The 21,695-nt window shown below is 36.9% G+C and overlaps 2 protein-coding genes across 3 annotated transcripts in view; one reads left to right on the forward strand and one right to left on the reverse strand.

Moving 5' to 3' along the window:
• Positions 1-21,695, forward strand: part of MORC4 (MORC family CW-type zinc finger 4) — a 737,287-nt gene that overhangs the window by 329,494 nt on the left and 386,098 nt on the right. The window lies entirely within an intron of this gene.
• Positions 1-21,695, reverse strand: part of RNF128 (ring finger protein 128) — a gene marked incomplete at its 5' end in the record, with an annotated part of 125,534 nt that overhangs the window by 18,607 nt on the left and 85,232 nt on the right. For both annotated transcript variants that reach the window (XM_084870483.1, XM_084870482.1), the window contains one exon: positions 19,222-19,469. In XM_084870483.1, the coding sequence (XP_084726609.1) occupies positions 19,222-19,469 (248 nt within the window). The remainder of the gene's footprint in view (positions 1-19,221; positions 19,470-21,695) is intronic.

Here is a 21,695-nt window from a genome sequence, read left to right on the forward strand (position 1 = left end):
TTTTTTTTTTTTTTACTGTGGCTTGGAACAGCAAGTTGGTACTACTTCCTTATGTTTATAAAATCATTTTATATTTAAAAATTACCTTTATATCTATTACCTCATTTAATTATCACAACAACCTCCAGAGGGAGATAATATGATGGAAGCTTGGAAAGCTTGGAAAACTAAAAAAATAAAAACAAAGACACAATAAAACAAAAACTTGTCCAAAGGGGCATGCCACCTCTAAATGATAAAGCTGTTACTGGAACACTTCATATTCTAAGATTCCATTACAATACACCTATCCATGACTCAGCTACCTTTTGAAGTTTTTCCAAATCCTGGATTTTATGGTCTTGCAAACTGTTTCCAGTTCTTAAACTGAATAAGCAGTATTCCAACAAGACCCTGACCTTGGCCTAGACTTCCAAAAGTAACTAATTTTTTTTTGTATATAGATCACAAGCTATTTAGATACCAAGATTAGAAAAATGCAAATGATAAGTAAAAGAGCCAAGAACAGGAAATGGGAAAAGGAAAACATGTAGTTAAGTCTTTGACAATCATTTTACACTTTGTTATTAGAGCACTTCTGAATTAGGCTTAAGCAACAAACTCTAGACACAATTAGAGAGATGAACCCACAAGGATACAAGTTGGGGATACAAAAATACAGAGCAAAACCCAAGATGCCAGAAGATTTTAACCAGCAGACTTGATTATGAAGAATTTACAAAAGATTTGTAGCACAATAGAAACCAATGTTTAACAAAGCAGCCCTGGAATTAAAAAAAATAATAATTCAAAAGGAAATCTGAATATTTCCAGTAACTCCTCCTGAGCTTTTGTAAAAACAAAAAAACAAAAGTCATTTTCTTTAAATATGGATGTGAGCCATGTAATTTTGGTAAGAAGCACAAACTATATTTTTGGAACTTGGATGAAATTCACGTGCAAAACTGCAATTAGTATTCAAAATATTTCACTGTCAACACTGATAGCAAAAGATTCCAAGATGCATTCATTCCTATAAAAACTGAAATATGAGAAGAACATTAAGACCAAGAAGTTTATATTACATATATATGCTTGGATAATATTATTTAAGTTAAACTTCTGGATGCTCAAATATATTTCAACATTTTAAGACAATATGCCCCAAAGCAAAATGTAATTTACCTATTATTCCTTAAAAATAACATCAAGATTATATCTATTTTTTTAGACAACTAACATTAGACACTTTTTCAATGTCTCTCCACCATATCAGAATTCTCTTCTAACCTATAAATTCCAATAGGACATTGTTTCTACCTCTTACCACATTCTATAATTGTACTATTTGTGTTTTTTTCTCCCACTAGATTGCTAGGACTGGGTGTTTATCATGAAAAAAAAAATCCCATAGTGCTTAGTCATTGCTCAAAGATTAGCTTCTGAATTTAGAAAATTAAAACAGATTTTCATTATTTTCTCATCCAAGTCACAGTTTTACTTATTAAAAGCCTCTACTTGTTAAATTTAGGAAGAGTTTAGGTAACATGTATTGGGCTCCTACCATGGGTCAGGTTCAAGACTAAGCTTAGTGTCATCTTGTTTAATCATTAACAATTTTATGGAATGGGTATTTTAATATCAAAGTTTTATAGACAAGAAAAGGTTAAGAAGCTTGACTAAAGTCTAGACAGCTGGTTAGCTGCAGAGCTGTGATTCAATTCAAGCTCAAGTTCCAACTGGTTTTAAAGCCCATGTTCTTTCCACTATAGTACACTGCCTCCATTGTGTCTTCAAAAGGCTTCATATTCCTTATGAAGACAATAAAGAAAATAAATGATAAAAAAGAAATCTCAAAGTTAGCTATTACCCAATCTTCAAATCCTTCCTAAATTGGCTACTTATTGAGATTTGGGGGAACTCTTTTAAACAAGTATATTATAACAACATACTCCCACCTCTTCCTCTCCCATCTTAAGAAATACCTGGTTGAAGAATATTTGGCAGTAGAGTTGTATGCTAATTCAAAGAGGCTTAGTTGTTGGCCAATTTTTTTAAACATAAGCTATTCAAAAGCTATGATTGCCCTATTCACTGAAGAATCTCAGTATATAGTATTTTTGGTTCTGATTAGGGCTTTATTTGGACTGAAAATGATATTTTGCATAGTTAATTTGTGTATTTATATCCAATTAAGTAAAAATAATGTTTCAGTCTGGTAATTTTTTAGACTGGTTTTGGTCCCAAGGCATTCAGATTTTAGCTTAACTGAAACCTACGTGAATAACACTAGCCATGTAGTCAAACCTAATTACCTGATAGAGGGAAGGGCCTGCAAAAGCAAAAAAGGAGGGTGTGCCTGGTCAATGTGGCTCAGTGGTTGAGTACTGACCTATGAACCAGGAGGTCATGGGTCGATTCCCAGTCAGGGCATATGCCCAGGTTGGAAACTCCATTCCCAGTGTGGGGTGTGCAGGAGGCAATCAATCAATGATTTTTTTCCTCATCATTGATGTTTCTATTTTTCTCTCTATGTCCATCTCTCTTTCTCTCTGAAATCAATATATATATATATATATATATATATATATATATATATATATATACACACACACACACACACACACACACACACATATATATAATTTTTTTTTAAAGAGAGTAGGGTAGACAAAAGAAACTAGATTTTCCTTCACTTAAGTCATGATTTTAAAAAAAGGTGATTTTCTTTTATTTTGAGAGAGAGAGGAAGGGAGAGGAGAGGGAGAGAGAGAGACACCTCGATGTAAGGGTGAAATATCCATCAGCTGCTTCCTGCACAACCCCTATTGGGGATCAAGCCCACAACCCAGGCATGTGCCCTGACTGGGAATTAAACTGGCAACATTTTGGTACATGAGAGGACGCCCAACCAACTGAACCAAGGCTAGTCACCACTTTTTAAAACAAATATTTTCATAAACAATTGACTCAGAATGTATAAAACAGAATTCTTAAAATCAAGAATTATAGTAAGAGGATTTCCCCTCATATATTCCTGTGAACAAAATAATTGTCTAGGTCATCTGGCTGTTTAGATCTATAAGAACTGGGGGGAAAAAAGTCTATCTTTTCCAATAAAAAATCTATGCATAATATTTGAATGAAAGCATCCCTAAAGGAACGAGGAAGTACAGACAATAAAATAGCTCCCCATAAGTCTAAAGAATTCCTGAGATGGAGGTAAAAAGGAGTTCAGACCACTCATATGCAAGTGATCACTGCAAATAATATGAGGAAATGCAATGTCAGGAAAAGAAGTAAGGAAAAGGGGATTTCAACCCGGTAGATAGGTATGCTCAGATTATAGCGTTTTTCAAAGAAAGACAAGCAAAACCTCTAGAATTAGTGATATAAATATAGAGTAAGTAAATATGTAAAACTCCTGAAGCCTATAGGAGCTTCATTTTATTCAGTGAGAAAATCAGAGAAAGTCTATGAAACTAGGTCCAACTCACATAAGATTTTGTTTAATTTACTCTTATTACATAAGAGACAAAATAATGGTTTTGTAAAAGGCACCAATTAATTCTCAAATATAATATATGCAGAAACAGAGACATGCATGCAAACACACCCACCACAAATGTGTATAGTATATTGATAGTACATCCAGATAGCTGATAAAATCTTCCAGTTAATTTCACATACTAGTAGAGAAAACTTAATGTAACTAGAAATATTTCAATTATTTTTTAGTCATGCTATAAATTCATGAATAACTTTTAAGATAGTACTGTAGCTTAGTTTTTCCTCGTCTGAGACCCCACAGGAGAGCTATCTCTTTGGCAGGAAACTACAAGGACATGTGTGGCACATCTCTGCTCAGGGACCCAAATTGCGTTTCAGGGTATGAGGCTCAGATGGAGACTAGGCTCACTAGATAATTTTGGTAGCAACTGGCTATGCTGCCGAAAATCAGGACCTCAACAATGAAACCAAATGCATATCATCAATCTTGATTGTTGTGTCAAGTCACCTTGACAAGCTGGCACAACATAGTCCATTGCTCTAGGTGTCTATAAAAACCATTAATCACCATAATAATGAACACGTTGAGTGCCACATTTCTGAGGTTGACCAAGGGCCAATCATTCATTCTTTGGCAATTTGCAAGGAGTAAGCATCTAGATCTACTCTGTTATCTCTCCTCACAATCCATCTCTTTGTTCTTGGTCAAGGTGCTTTAAAAAACACAATAGTCATAGTTATTTGGACTTTTACAGTTAGTACAGCATTTATATAAAAGGTAAAATAAGAACAAGATAAGCATGTATAATACTTTAGAAGCCAACAAAAGGTGAAAATAGTCCCAAAGAAATTTTTCAATCTATAAGACCATTGCACATATATTGATACTGATGTAGTAATTTAACATCTCTTTCCTCCCTTGATCTATGATCACTTAAACTTTGTGACAAACTGTACACAGCTATTTAATATAGTAATGAACTATTATAAATCTATTTCTTCCTCAGGTCAATCACTCCATTATTATCACATCCTAGGGAGGTTTTAATTTCCTAATAACTTGATTATCATATGATTTATTTATATAAGGTAGTTGAATCTTACCAATAATACTAGTGTCATGCTATATTATTATATGGTTATGATACAGTTTGGTTATAAAATAAATAAGGAAATATCACAGATTGTTTATTAAAACTTCCTAGAATTTTCCTTTGCTCACCTACCAGATATTATTATGTACAAATGTTACCACCAGTGTCAATATTTTCATTATAGGTTTCAGGTTAGGTGAAGACAACTCATATTCTTATATATTTATAAGTTCACACTGACTGTTGTGCAGCAACATCATCTCCTTCCCCTGGGGAATACATGAATATCATTTAGGTGTTGTTGTTTTTTTGTGCCTATTTCTAAATGCTAGTTTTACTTTGGTCCACCTTTTGGTCAAGATCAATCAGAGATCAGGAATGTAAGTTACAATTCCACCCAGGAAATTTCCATAAATTGGGATCTGCATGTGTCTCAATGATGCTCTCTCTATGCTTCAAAGGCTAAAAATGGAAGGCCATTACTACAGGGCTACTTGGGCCTCCATTTGCAGTAAAATAGTTAATAGACCCTGTTGTGTCAGAATATATACTCTTTCCCAGCCTTGAGAGCTAGCATTCTCTAGCATTATCCATTGGGTCCATATTAGAGTATTAGACTTTGTCATCTTTCCAGATTTTCATTATTCTCTCTCCTCTTGGAAGATGATTTCTTCTAATTTTAGAAAGTAAAATCTTTTCTTTTGAAAGTCACTCTTCAAAGTAAATTCATCTTGTCCCATTATATCTAGGCCAGCTTCTATTTCATGTAGAGCTCACTTTTATTTCACTGGCCAATGTAAAATCCAACACATGCCTTATTGCCATTGAGTATTAATTGCTTGATTATGGTTAGAATACATGCATTGTATCACCAAATTCTGGGTGTCCCATGCCAGAGTCAAAAGTATAGTGGTTACTCCAAAATTCAGTTTAGTCTGACCATGTCATAATGTTTTCCATAATCTTCCTTGTTTCAGGTCTGGATTGTTCCTAGTGGAGACATGTATCCATTATATAATGCCTAGTATGTTATTTTCATTCATAACCCACTGATACTTTTAATATTGTTTAAAATCTTTCCACCCACGAAAAAGGGATGATATGAGGAACGAAGATGGCAGCGTTAGGTAAACACTCCTAAACGGCCGCCGGACACAACAAGTCCAAAAAAAAACTATAAAACAAACATCTATGTCCCAAAAAACAAACAAAAGCTGGCTGAGAGGAAGTCCTACATCTAGACTGAAAGAGAAAGAGGAGTATCCAGGGCACAAATGCTGAAAAACTGTGGTGGGGGGGGGGGGGGCGAGGACACGATAAGGGATGGTGATGGATCCCCGCATGTGGAGGGCGGTGCTTTCTTCAACACGAAGAGAAACAAGCGCCCGATCTCTCTGAAATCCAGTTTCTGGGGAGAGGCTAGACTGTCTGCCATCGGGTCAGAAAGTGAGGCTGGCTTGCTTGCAGAGCTGAGATTGCTTACTGTGCTGTGGTGTGAGACGCGGGGAGACCCGGGGACACCATCAGAAAGGCAGCAGACAGACGGCAGCCATCGCTGTTGGCCATGCCCCAGACTAGTGACTTTGCATATGAAGGGCCCTCTCTGTTGCAGTTTAACAAAATTGCAACCTGGGGCAAACAGATCCAAGGACAGGACTGTAGTTCACACTGTAGCTTCTGCGACAGTACTGGCCTCAGACAGTAGATGAATGGTACCTCATTGAGACCCAGAAGCCAGAGTTCTAGTGCTCAGTTTCAATCCCTCACACCCATAAGTGACACATTCGGGAGACAGTCTCAGTGAGCACCAAAGCCCCACTGAAACAAGGTGTGTCTCCAGCGCAGCAGTTTTTCCTTTATAGACACAGCGGATCCTCACGGACAATTGGCCTGGAGGTCAATTCCTCCCAGTGTACCAACAGCAATCAAGGCTTAATTACACCAAGACTGTGCACTAAGCCCACAAAGGGATATAGCAAAAGCGACCACCTCAGTGATTGGGGAAGCTGAGCTACTGACCCCTGTAGGTCACTGACCACACAAAGCCACTCCATCAACACAGGGAGACAGCCAAAATGAGGAAACACAGAAGCATGACACGAATGGGAGAGATGGAGGAGAGTAAACTAATGGATGACACACAGTTCAGAATCACATTTATAAGATTACTTACGGTACTTAAGAATCTTCTAAAAACCTTTGAGAAACTTGATGAGACATCAAAGAAGCTTGGTGAGATCTTCAAGGACCTTAATGAGAATACCAAAAAAATGGAAAAGTACCAGCCAGAAATTAAGCATACACAGTCTGAAATAAAGAATATACAGAAACTCAACATGCCCTAAGAATCAAACCAAAGAACTGGAATATAAGAGAGCAAAAATCATCCAACCAGAGAGGCAAAAAGAAAGAAAAATAAAAAAATGTGAGGATAGTGTAAGGAGCCTCCGGGAAGGCTTAAAACGTACCAACATCCGGATTTTTGTGGTGCCAGAAGAAGAGAGTGAGCAGCATATTGAAGGCTTAATGAAAGAAATAAACAGAAAACTTCCCCCACCTGGTGAAAGAAATAGACCTACAAGTTCAGGAAGCGCACAGGACCCCAAACAGGAGGAATCCAAAGAGGAATACACCAAGACACATCATAATTAAGATGCAAAGAGCAAAAGACAAAGAGAAAATCTTACAAGCAGCAAGAGAAAAACAACTACCGTGTTTCCCCGAAAATAAGACATCCTCCGAAAAAAAGACCTAGCGCATGGAAAGATAAGACATCCCCTGAAAATAAGACCTAGCGCAACTTTGCGAGAAAAAATTAATATAAGACACTATCTTATTTTCGGGGAAACAGGGTAGTTATCTACAAGGGAGTACCCATACGACTGTCAGCTGATTTCTCAACAGAAACTATGCAGGCCAGAAGGGAGTGGCAAGAAATATTCAAAACGATGAACAACAAGAACCTACAACCAAGATTACTCTACCCAGCAAAGCTATCATTCAGAATTGAGGGTCACATAAAGGGCTTCACAGACAAGAAAAAACTAAGAGTTCATCAACACCAAACCAGAATTATATGAAATGTTGAAGGGTATTCTTTAAGAAGAGGAAGAAGAAGAAAAACGTAAAGGAAAAAAATTATGAACAACAAAAAGGCATCAAATATATACCTACCAACAAGCGAATCTAAAAATCAAGAAAATAAAAAAAAAATCTGAAGAACAAAATGGACTGGTGAATATAATAGAATCAGGGACATAGAAAGGGATTGGACTAACAATTCACAGGGGGAAGGGGGTCTGAGGGGTGCGGGAGGAGATTGGAAGAAAATCTTACATCTATGGATGAAGATAGTGGTGGGGGTAAGGGTGTGGGGTGGGGTTGGGAATCAGGTGCAGGGAAACTAAGTGGGGGGTCGAGGAACACCTGTAATAATCTGAACAATAAAGATTTATTTTTTAAAAAAGAAAAAAAAAGGATGGTATGATTTCTTCTTACACAACATACTATGATATATCAGGCATGCAGGTACTGTGTGCTGCCCATGATATTTGAATATTTTGGTCATCAAAATGTATGGTTATACTTACATTTATCAGTTTGCCTTACATTAAAAACAATGCATCATAATGGTTCATAGGGAAGAAATTCCTGAATATTTTAATGGATTCCTCATTTTCTAATGAGGGTACATTTCTGTAACTCAGCTTCATTACCATTTCTACCCATAAAATAGGGAAAATGCTGTTAAACATTTAGTAATAGTTATAGTCATCATATACATCAAGCTCTCTACCTTATTTATTTATTTATTTATTTTTATTAAATTATTATCTTTGTACATATACCATTGCCCCCTCTCATACAAGCCCTCACTCCCCAGAGTTTTGTGTCCATTGGTTGTACTTATATGCATGTAAACAAGTCCTTCGGTTGATCTCTTATCTCCCCCAGATCTCCCTAACCTCCCTGCTGTAATTTGACAGTCTGCTTGTTGCTTTACTGTCTCTATACCTATCTTTTGGTTCTTCAGTTTATAATGTTGTATATCATCCATAAATAAGTGAGGTCATGTGGTGTTTCTCTTTCATTGACTGGCTTATTTCACTCAGCATGATGCTCTCCAATTCCATCCAGGTTGCTGCAAATGATGAGAATTCCTTCTTTTTTATGGCAGCATAGTATTCCATTGTGTAGATGTACCATGGTTTTTGGATTCAATCATCTGCTGATGGGAACCTAGGCTGTTTCCAAATTCTGGCTATTGTAGATTGTGCTGCTATGAACATAGGGGTTCACATATCCCCTCTGATTGGTGTTTCTAGCTTCTTGGGATATATTCCTAGGAGTGGGATTACTGGGTCAAAGGGGAGTTCCATTTTCAGTTTTTTGAGGAAACTCCATACTGTGTTCTCCATAGTGGTTGTACCAGTCTACATTCCCACCAGCAGTGCACGAGGGTTCCTTTTTCTCCGCAACCTTGCCAACATTTGTCGTTTGTTGATTTGTTGATGTTGGCCATTCTGACAGGTGTGAGATGGTACCACGTTGTTGTTTTGATTTAAATCTCTCGGATAACTAGTGACTTTGAGCATGTTTTCATGTGCCTCTTGGCCTTCCTTCTGTCTTCTTTTGAGAAGATTCTATTTAGATCCCTTGCCCATTTTTTAATTGTGTCATTTATCTTCCTTTTATTAAGTTGTATAAGCTGTCTGTAGATGTTGGAGATTAAAACTTTATCAGTGATAACATTTGCAAATATGTTCTCCCATACAGTGGACTTTCTTGTTGTTTTGTTGATGGTTTCTTTTGCTGTAAAAAAGCTTTTTATTTCGATGTAGTCCCATTTGTTTATTTTCTCTTTAGCTTCCATTGCCCTAGGGGAAGTATCAGTGAAGAAGTTCTTTTGGCATATGTCTGAGATTTTGCTGTGTATGGATGCCTCTAGTATTTTTATGGTATCCCATCTTATGTTTAAGTCCTGTATCCATTTTGAGTTTATTTTTGTGTATGGTGTAAGTTGGTGATCTAGTTTCATTCTTTTGCATGTTTCTGTCCAAGTTTCCCAACATCATTTATTGAAGAGACTCTCTTGACTCCATTGTATGTTCGTGACTCCTTTGTCAAATATTAACTGAGCATAGTGATTTGGGTTGATATCTGGGTTCTCAATTCTATTCCATTGATCTATATGTCTGTTCTTGTGCCAGTATCAGGCTGTTTTGAGAAGAGTGGCTTTGTAATACAACTTGAAATCTGGTATTGAGAGCCCTCCTACTTTACTCTTCTTTCTCAGGATTGCTGTGGCTATTCGGGGTCTTTTGTTGTTCTAAATGAAATTTTGGAGAGTTTTTTCTAGGTCAGTGAAATATGCCGTTGGAATTTTAATGGGGAGTGCATTGAACCTATAGATTGCTTTAGGAAGTATGGACATTTTGATGATGTTGATTCTACCAATTCATCAACATGGTATGTTCTTCCATCTCTTTACATCTTCCTCTATCTCTTTTTTCAGTGTCATGTAGTTTTCCACATATAGGTCCTTTACTCCCTTAGTTAAGTTTATTTCTAGGTATCTTAAATTTTTTGGTGCGATTGTAAATGGGATTGCCTTTTTAGTCTCTGTTTCTGTAAGTTCACTATTGGTGTATAGAAATGCTATAGATTTGTCGTTAATTTTGTATCCTGCTACATTGCCAAATTCATTTATTAAGTCTATTAGTTTTTTTATGGAGTCTTTGGTTTTTTTATGTAGAATATCATGTCATCTGCAAATAAGGATAACTTTACTTATTCTTTTCCAATTTGGATGCCTTTTATTTCCTCTTCTTGTCTAATTGCAATGGCTAGTACTTCCAGTACTATGTCAAACAGGAGTGGTGAAAGTGGGCATCCTTGTCTTGTTCCTGTTCTTAGAGGGAATGGTTTTAGTGTTTTCCCATTGAGTAAGATGTTGGCTGTGGGTTTCTCATATATAGCTTTTATTATGTTGAGGTATGATCCTTGTACTCCCACCTTGTTGAGAGTTTTTATCAGGAAAGGGTGTTGTATTTATCAAATGCTTTTTTTGCATCCATTGATATGACTATGTGATTTTTATCCTTCAATTTATTTATGTGATGTATCACATTTATTGATTTGCAGATATTTTACCATCCTTGCATTCCCGGAATAAATCCTGCTTTCTGATGTTCTGCTGGGGCCAATTTACTAGAATTTTGTGGAGGATTTTGGCATATATGTTTATGAGGGATATTGGCCTGTAATTGTCTTTCATTGTATTGTCTTTATCTGGTTTTAGTATTATGGTGATGCTGGATTCATAGAAGTAGTTTGGAAGTGTTCCTCCCTCTTGAATTTTTTGGAATAGTCTGAGGAGGATAGGTTTTAGTTCTTTCTTTGGTAAAAATCTCCTGTGAAGCCATCTGGCCCTGGGCTTTTGTTTGCTGGAAGCTTTTTGATGACTGTTTCAATTTCTTCCCAAGTCACTGGTCTATTGAGGTTTTTAGATTCTTCCTGATTGAGTTTTGGAAGATTGTATTTTTCTAGGAATATGTCCATTTACTCCAGGTTGTCCAGTTTTTTAGAATAGAGTTGTTCGTAGTATTTTGTTACAATCCTTTGTATCTCTCCGGGGTCTGTTGTTATTTCACCTCTTTTGTTTCTGATTTTGTTTATTTGGTGTGGGAACCCTTACAGGACCCGCGTGATTAGGGCCCACTCAGTGTCCGGTTTCTGGAGGAGGCCACACACTAAAATGAAGAGAGAGACTAGAAAAGATTTAATTTGGGACAAATGGGGGGCCAGGCAGGAGTCAACCTCTAGTGGGAAGACTCTAGGCTCTGGCCTTGTTATCCCTTTTATGGGATTCACCCATTAACCTTAAGCAGCTTTGGGAAACACCCATAATCCTTAGGCAGGTAATAAGCGGATTATCATATCAGTAAGGATTTACATGATTACAAGATGGGGAAGTTGCCTCAGTTACTATTGTCTCAATTAGATAGGGTGCCCTTGGCTCTGACTTTTCAGAGCTGCAAGGTTGACCAGCCTCTTTCTATTATATTAGTGAGACAATGATTGGTTTCCGGCAATTTGGGTCCTCTCTCTTTCTTGGTTAGCCTGGCTAGAGGTTCATCAATCTTGTTTATCCTTTCAAAGAACCAGCTCTTCGTTTTGTTGATCTTATTATTTTTTTTTTTAATATATTTTATTGATTTTGTACAGAGAGGAAGGGAGAGAGATAGAGAGTTAGAATCATCGATGAGAGAGAGTCATCGATCAGCTGCCTCCTGCACACCCCCCACTGGGAGTATGCCCGCAACCAAGGTACATGCCCTTGACCGGAATCGAACCCGGGACCTTCCAGTCCCCAAGCCGACGCTCTATCCATTGAGCCAAACCGGTTTCGGCTTGTTGATCTTATTTATTGTTTCTTTGGTCTCTATTTCGTTTATCTACGCTCTAATTTTTATTATTTCCTTCCTTCTGCTTACACTGGGCTTTTCTTATTGCTCTTTCAGTTTTAGAGTGAGATAATTTTTTTTACCATTTTTTCATGTTTTTTGCAATAGGTTTGTAAGGATATGAACTTCCCTCTCAAAACTGCTTTTGCTGTGTCCCATAGATTTTCGATTGTTGTGTTTTCATTGTCATTTGTTTCCAGGATGTCTTTAATTTCTTCCTTGATTTCTCTGGTAACCCATTCCTTGTTTAATAACATTCTGTTTAATCTCCATGCGTTTGATTTCTTTGGATTATTTTTATTGTAGTTAATTTCCAGTTTTATGCCACTATGATCTGAGAAGATGCTTGATATGATTTCTATTTTCTTGAATTTGAAGAGACTTTGCCTATGTCCCAACATGTGGTCTATCTTTGAGAATGTCCCATGTGCACTTGAGAAGAATGTATATTCTGTGGCTTTGGGGTGGAATGTTCTGAAGATGTCGATTAATTCCATCTGGTCTAGTGAGTCATTTAGGATTGATATTTCTTTGCTGATTTTTTGTTTAGATGATTTGTCCAAAGGTGACAGTGGGGTATTCAAATCTCCTACTATGATTGTATTGCTATTAATCTCTCCCTTAATATCCTCCAGCAGTTTTTTTTTTTTATGTGTTTGGGTGCTCCTGTATTGGGTGCATATATGTTTACCAGGCTTATTTCTTCTTGTTGTATTGCTCCCTTTAGTATTATGAAGTGGCCTTCATTATTTCTTGTTATATCCTTCACTTTGAGGTCTAAATTGTCAGATATAAGTATTGCTACCCCAGCTTTTTTTTCATTTCCATTCACCTGGAAAACCTTTTCCCATCCCTTTATCCTCAGTCTGAGTGCGTCTTTTTTTCTGAAGTGGGTTTCTTGTAGACAACAGATATGTGGGTCTTGTTTTCTTATCCAATCTGTTACCCTATGTCTTTTTATTGGAACATTTAATACATTTACATTTACAGTTATTATTGATAGATATTTATTTCACACCATTTTTATTCTATACCCCTGTGTTCCTTCTTTGCTTCTATTTATTTATTATTACAGTAGACCTTTTAGCATTTCTTGCATTGCTGGTTTGTTGGAGATAAATTCCTTTAGTGTTTTTTTTGTCTGTGAAGTTCCTGATTTCACCTTCAATTTTGATTGATAGCCTTGCTGGGTACAGTATTCTTGGATTCAGACCCTTCCTTTGCAAGACTTTGTACATTTCATCCCATTCCCTTCTGGCCTGATGAGTTTCTGTTGAGAAATCAGTTGCTAGTCTGATGGGGGTTCCTTTATATGTAACTTTCTGTCTCTCTCTGCCTGCTTTTAAGATTCTTATTTTGTTGTTGTTGTTTGCCAGTTTAATTATAATGTGCCTTTGTGTTGGTCTTCTGGGGTTCATTTTGCTTGGGACTCTGTGAGCATCTTGGATTTGTGTGGGTTTTTTTCTTCTCTATCTCAGGAAAGTTTTCTGTCTTTACTTCTTGAAATACATTTTCCATGTCTTCAATTTCCTTTCCTTCTGGAACCTCTATTATTCCAATTGTGTTTTGTTTTGCATTGTCCCAAAGTTCCCTTAGGCTCTCCTCCTGCTTTTTAATTTTTTTTTTCTAGAAGCTGCTCTAATTGGGTATTTTTTCCCAGCTTGTCTTCTAGCTCACTGATGTATTCCTCCGCTTCTTCTAGTCTGCTCTTGATGCTTTCTATTGAGTTCTTCATAGTAGCAATGTCATTTTTCATTTCTTCTTGAGTCATCCTGATTTCCTCTTGGTTATTCTTCGTTTCCTTTTGGGTCTTACTCATATTGTCAAATTTGTCTTCCATTCTTTTTAGCCATCTTATGATCATTAATCTGAATTCTTGCTCTGGTAGGTTGCTTGCCTCTAATTTGTTTACTTCCTTTTCTGGTGATGCCTGCTTTTCTTTCATTTGTGGGCTGTTTCTTTGTCCCCCCATGGTCTATCTTTTCAGGATGTCTGGTTATGTAGATCTCTCTGTCTTGCATTGATTTAAAGGCACAGAATACCACACAACCAGGTACAACACACAAGGCACTGAACAGAAATGTATTTGTGATATCAATAACCTCCAATAAAGGTGACCACTAGGGAAAGGCAAATTAGGGGATAGGAAAGAGGAAGAGTAAAAAGAGAAGAGGGAGGGAGCAAAAGAAAAATATATATATAAAAAGGAGTGTCAAAATGAAATTGTGAAACAGGGAGAAGAAAGAGAGAGAGAGAGAGATAGATAGAGAGAGAGAGAGAGAGAGAGAGAGAGAGGAGAGAGGGAGGGAGAGAATAAGAGATAAAAGGGGAATAAACTATATATATGGGGAAAGAATTTCAATTGAAGAACCACTAACCCCAGCAAATGCTGGTAGCAGTACCTGGAGAATAATACAATCTACAACACCCCCTAATTTCCAGCATAGGAAGGGAAAATAGAAGTAAAAAAACAACAAACAAAAACCAATCAAATAAGAAAATACCAAGCAACAGCAACAACAAAAGAATAAGCAGAATACTCTCAATAAAAAGCATAAAAATACAATATAATCAACATTCCCCCAAACAGCATCAAAAGGACAGTGAGGAAAACAATTTTTTTTTGCTAGTTAATACAGCTTAGAGGGGGGTGTGTATGCACTTGGCACAGGGGATTGAAATTAGATATATAAATAGGGTAGAAATTTTAGCAGGGGGATACAGAAAGAGTAAGGAAAATCTAAAGCAGGAAAGGGTTAAGATAAACAGGATAGCAAAAGGGGGAAAGTTAGAAAGAGAGTGATGGTGTAAAGGTCCTGTTGAAATAGGGTTAAACAATGTTAAAGGAGAAATGAAAATAAAATGAAGAACACTAATTCCAATGAAAAATAAAGAGAAAATAAAATGGCACTTAAAAAAAATTAAAATTGCAGTAAAAATGCTGATTGAACCTAAAAATGTAATAATTAAAATTTAAAATCAAGTGAGGAAAAAAGGAAAAAATTTGTTTTTTAAGTAAAAGATGCAAAAAATGAAAAAAAAAAAATTTTAGCAAAAAAAGTGTGCAGTTGTGAAGGCCATTCACATTCAGTTCCTCTGTTATTCTGTTTGGCAACCCTGTTTCTCAGTCCAGACAGTACTGCAGTTCCCTGGGTTCTGCTGCATATCAGTGGCGATTCCTTAGTTTCTTGGTTTTTGATCAAATAAAACTAATAATAAACACAGTCAGTTTGTACTCCAGCCCCTAGGTGGCAGTGTTTCTGGATTGATGTCCCCATCTTTTAGGCTTCTCTAGCCTTCTTTTTCTATGGCACTCAATATAGTGTTTTTTTGTTTTTGTTTTTTTTTGCCCTGGAGCTGAATCCTGGGTGATTTCTCTCAGCTCTGCTTCTCAGCTTCCAGAAAAGCAGTTTCCCCCTGCTGTCTCTTAGGGCCAGCCAATCTGGGTGATCTCTGCTTTATAATCAGAAGCAAAGGGTTGCAGGGGAACCAGCCTAGGTGCTCAATGGTCCAGTCTGTGTGCACTCACAAACAGACTGCTTTCCAACTCCTCTGTTCTCCCTCCGTGTCCGATCAGAATGATGGGTTGCTCCCTAGAGAACCCCACTATTAGCAACCTTGGGGACCCCCGTCTACTCTCTTAAATCACGCCAGAATCAACAGCGGTGGGCTTTTGTGGACACAGATTTCCGCGGTCCCAGTGCGCGCTTTTGCCTCTGCCGCCACAGCGGCCGCAGCTTCTGTGGCTGCCGCTTTCGCTGTCGGGACACAGACACCCCACGTTATCCCTGGCAAAATCCAACCTTTCTGTTGGATTCGCGTGTCCGTACCAGTCGGGACCCCCACAGTTGTGGTTTTTTCAGGTCTCAGGTAAGATCCCCAGTTGCAGCACTGATGTGGTTGTGAGAGGCAGCACACACAAGTGTTTACCTTGCCGCCATCTTCCAGGAAGTGTCTCTCTACCTTTTTTTAAATCCTCACCCAAGGATATGTCTTTTTTATTGATTTTAGAAAAAGAGGAAGGGGAGAGAGAGATGAGAGAGAGAGAGAGAGAGAGAGAGAGAGAGAGAGAGAGAGAGAGAGAGAGAGAGAGAGAGAGAGATCGAGCACATTGAGCAGTTGCCTCCTGTATGTGCCTGGACAGGGGATAGAACCCACAATGTAGTTATGTGCCCTGACTCAGAATTAAACCTGAACCTGCAACCTTTTTGGTATATGGGATGATGCTCCAACAAACTTAGCCACCCTGTTAGGGAAAGTTCTCTACTTTTAAAAAATAAAAATAAGAAGTCATAAAAATTAAATAACATGTCAATGACATTCTAGTGCTCTCAAGTATTTATAAGCAAAAGGGATTATCAGTCACATATTTAATCCTTTAGTCACCAAGGGATAAACAGATACAGCCCGCTAAGTAGTAACAGAGGCCTTTTCAAAAGCCTTCTCTGAAAGGTGAGAAGTTTTAATGCTATTATCTATCATTTGTACAGAAGTTAATATTCATAACTATAAAATGTGAAAATTACTTGAATGAACAATGAGTTCCAAACTTGTGGAACACCGGACAGTTCTTTATACACTGTATTACTCACTGACAAAGTTTAATGCCATGCTAATAAAGTTTTTATTACACTTAGAATATAGAAATACATACTCCACCACAAACATAAGCAAACCAACTACTCTTATAATTGTAACTATAACCTTTGAGTAGTTACTCATACAGGACACATATTTCTTTCCTACCTTAAAGATAAAAACAGCCCAATATACAAATGTCAAATGTTAACACTGAAATTATTGAATGGTCTGGCACAGGAATTTGAAACATCCTTTTGATTATAGCTAATAACAAGCTGAACCTGCCACCAATGTGATAGCTGCTTCTTTGAGAAGGACAGAAGTCAATTAATTTTAAATACTTAAATAATCATCACTCATTAACATATGCTGTTGTCTAATAATTATGAAGGTTTTACAATAAGATTACAATTCTAATTTGTTCTGAAATTCAGTGAACTTGCTTGCCATACAGAAACCCTCACTCCCAAATAAATTGGGTTAATCTTCGATTACTGGAGAAAAAGTGCATGAAGTGGCAAAATATCATGGCCTTTGGAGGAAGTTCTCAGTTCACATAAAAATGTATTCTTGCCCCTAACATATGAACAGCTGAAAGTATTAAATCACTACTGAGCATTCTGGAGACATAACTAGGGTGTTTTCACCATGTTGACATGGTAGAAATATTTGAAATTTGGAGGAGGTGAGAGATGATAGTGGCTAGGAACAGGGTGGAAACAGTGGCAATGGTAAGAAGTAATCAGATTCTGGATATATAATGAAGGTAGAACCAATAGTATTTGCTTATGGAAGTTATATGGGAAGTGAGAGGAAAAAAAGGAAAAAGAATAACTTCAAGGTTTCTGTCCTGAAGTCAAGAAAAGTTCTTTTGAAAATGGAAGAAAGCCGAAACCAGTTTGGCTCAGTGGATAGAGCATCCACCTGCACACTGAAAGGTCCCAGGTTCAATTCCGGTTAAAGGGCATGTACCTCGGTTGCGGGCACATCCCCAGTAGAGGGTGTGCAAGAGGCAGCTGATCAATGTTTCTAACTCTCTATCCCTCTCTCTTCCTCTCTGTAAAAAATCAATAAAATATATTTTAAAAAAAGAAAATGGAAGCAATAATATCATGTTTGTGTATGCACATTAACAGAAGCCAAAGCAGAGGACATAGATGCAGATAGATGGGTAGGTGTGGAGGAGCTTGTGGAAGTACTCTTTTGATTACTTCAATTTTTTCAGTGGAATAAGATCCAAAATACAAGTTGAGAGTAAAGTTGGAGTAGGTGTTGGAAGTTTGAGAAGAACAGAACATGTATGATTAGTCACCTAGGAAAGGAGAAGAAATGTCTAAGAAAACAGTATGATTGTTGGGCAGCATTAAGGGATCACTGAGTTTATGGTCAGTCTGTATATATATAAATGTTTTCCTGTTAGTTTAGCTATGCAAAGTGCAGGTATAGGGTAGGTGAGAAATAGGACTTGACCAGGGTTGGACTTTGACAGCAAGTATGACAAAGAGGGAGAAGGGCCAAGGGAACTTAAGACATATGCATGGGAGTGATCATGGAAGTTAAGCTGGTAGGGAGAGAAGTGAGGATGTCAGGGAAGTGACAGACAGTTTAAAGGTAGTAGGATCAATGTCACACAACTGTGGGTACTTCTATGTTCAATGATGCTTTAGTATTTTTCCTCTATTATTTATATTCTTTGTACTTGTTTATATACCAGTCGTTAAAATATGGTGGAAATTATGAATATGTGACTCTGACTGGAGCTTAGCACTATATTATGCACAATTATATCTTCAAACTTGCCTTCTCATAACATTCAGCCTAGTCTCTTTTTCCAGCCCTAGCCCCACATGAAAATACACACATGCTCAAGCACACATATACATGTAAAATAACAGTGGTTACTTTAAATATATATATATATATATATATATATATATATATATATATATATATATATATATATATTGGTTTCAGAGAGTAAGGGAGAGGGAGAGAGAGAGATAGAAACATTAATGATGAGAGAGAATCATTGATTGGCTGCTTCCTGCATGCCCCCCTACTGGGGATCAAGCCCACAACCAGGGCATGTGCCCTTGACTGGAATCAAACCTGGGACCCTTCAGTCCGAAAGCTGATGCTCTATCCACTGAGCCAAACCAGCCAGGGCAACAGTGGTTATCTTTGTGCGGTGACTATTTTTTTTTTGTTATTTGGGGTTTTGATGAAGATTTTTTTTCTCTCATGCTTTCTAATTTCTAAATTTTCTATATTGAGTATAAAATGCTTCTGTAATTTAGAACAAATATTTAAAAGAACATATGTATTTATACCCATATATAATTAAAATCCTGGCTGTACTCCAAAATGAGGTGTTAGAAGACTTAATCAGGCAGGATTAAGGCCATAGACAATTTACAGAAATTAAAAGATTTGACATGATGAAAGCTGACATACTTTTAAAAACCATACAGTTCATAAAACACATGCATGGATCATTGTCTAGCAAGTGAAATGTATTAAAATGCATGACACTGAAATTGAAATTAAAATAGTAAAATGTTTTTAAATTGGAAGAAAAGACCATTACAAACCTGCTTTCTGTTTTGAGCTCTTGCATTCCGTAATCTTCTAGCAGAATAAAAGATAAAATAGCCCACAGTTGCTGCCGTAATAATAAAAAAGGACACAGAAACAAGAAAAATTGAATAGTGATTCACCCAAGGGCCATGTTTTTTCCCTACTTCGATGACCATTGTTACTTGTATGCCTTTTTGAATTGATTGCAGAATTTTTGTGCCTTTCAGATTGCCAATCATGATGGCAACAATGTCGCCTGCACCTATAAAAGAAAAGAAATTTAGTTTTAGTTTGGCAAAGCATTCTTAATATAAAAATTCAAGGACTAAACTGATTTTAAATGATTCCCAATTAGATGAAGGGAGGATACTTATTCATTCAATTAAGATTTTTTTTTTTTGGAGGGGGCATGAACTATGCATAGATAAGTTATAGGGAATATAAACATATATAAGTTATAGGGAATCTATATTGGTTACTGATCTTAAGGAATTCAATTTAGTAAGGAAGCTGTGATATGTAATAAATACTTTCCTATCCTCAGGTTAACCTCTTATAATTCAACAGTATTCAGTCGGTGTCACAGTTTGCTCTTAAATTAAGGCTTTCTAAAAGACTAACAGTTCCGTGGATGGTACAAAAATATGGCTTATATCCTAGAGAATCTGAGATTTGGGAAAGAGAAATATTTAACTATACATTTCCCAATTAATAAGGTGATAAACTATCTTATGAGATCACTTCCTAAAAGTATAAGAACTTATATATCCAGATTAGTAATTTGAGGCAAATAATGCTTACAAGCACAAGTGTACAACATATTGATAGAAATGTATGTTACTATTCAACACCAACTAAAATCAAGCCTGAAAGTAGACTAAATTTATTACTTAGTCTTGTTGACCTGGAGAATGATGATACCTACTAATAAGAGCTCCCAGTGACTGATTCGGCTCAAATTTATACACGGAGCTCAGCAGCCATTACTCAACAGGGGCCTCTCATTCAAGTGGTGCTTCAGACAGAAGCCTGAACTAAACTTGTGACCTGCACTGAACTGCCTTCCTGCACTGTGTTCCTGACATTGAGACAACTTTTATAAAGAAATTCCTGGAATTATTTCAACCAATAGGAGTGAGACTTTCCTCAGCTAATTGAAGATGCATAGCTATATCCTCATCAACATCTTCACCAACCAATCTGTGTGGCTCCATTCTAATAAATCAGGACAGAGTTTTTTTGACCAAACTGTGAGAATTTGGACTCCTCATTTGCATAAGAAAAGACCAATCAGGGGCCATGGGTGGGGACTTCTCTATATAAGTAAGTTCCTCTCTGACTCTGGGAGCTACTTTTCCTTTTTACCCAAGACTGCATTTCCCTAGCTGGGGCTGTACAACCCACGCTGTCTTGCTGGAGAATGGAGCTGTTCTGTTTTGGTGGGAGGAAGCCAAATAGAGCAGACCTGTCCGGGCAGGCTGGAGTGGAGCAGACAAGTCTTCCCTCCTGAACTATATAAATCTTGTGAAAACAGAAAGGGACAAATATTATCATTCCCAATGTTATGAGGATGTCAAATTACTCATGCCATTTCAGTGCTTATCAAAGTTTATATTCCTTCTAGTTTATATGACCTGAGACAGATAATCTGAAGAAAAAGAACAGAGGTCTTTGAATGTTAAGAAATTACCAACCAGAGAAACTCCCACCGATATTAGGTTAAGGGAAAAAAACAAAGCCATACTTGCAAGTAAACAAACACATACACATAATTCTAAAAGGCCCTTCAGACTAGGATTTTAATTGCAAAAGTATAATATGAAAAGAGAATTAACACTTAAGTCAAATTAAGAGTACAAACCTTAAATGGCAATATACATAGCAGAATTATTACCCAAGTAATCCTTTAAATTTATGATCCTCAGTGGCCAAAATCTTCAAAAGATAAAGATCATCTCTTTACTTGAAATTACTGATTTAAAAATAAGGTATTTATAAGGTATTATTACAGATTTTTTTTAAAGTTCTAAAAGATCATTTTTATACATGATAGCCATTTAATTAAACCCTTTTAACCGAAACCGGTTTGGCTCAGTGGTAGAGCGTCGGTCTGCGGACTGAAAGGTCCCAGGTTCGATTCCGGTCAAGGGCATGTACATTGGTTGCGGGCACATCCCCGGTTGGGGGTGTGCAGGAGGCAGCTGGTCGATGTTTCTCTCTCATCAACGTTTCTAGCTCTCTATCTCTCTCCCTTCCTCTCTGTAAAAAAAAAAATCAATAAAATATATTTTTTAAAAAATAATTAAACCCTTTTATAACTTTACTGACTCATTTGCAATCACTCAGTTTGGCAGACATCAATGACTTATTTTCTCATTTACATGGGTGAAAACCTCAAAAGCCACAAAAAGTAAAGAAGTCTTAAATGATTTTTGTTGTATATTTTTCTTCTATTAATATTTGAATCAGTATCCTTTATGTGTCTAAA

Source organism: Pipistrellus hanaki, assembly GCF_964339955.1.
Source record: "Pipistrellus hanaki genome assembly, chromosome: X".
Taxonomy (NCBI): Eukaryota; Metazoa; Chordata; class Mammalia; order Chiroptera; family Vespertilionidae; genus Pipistrellus; species Pipistrellus hanaki.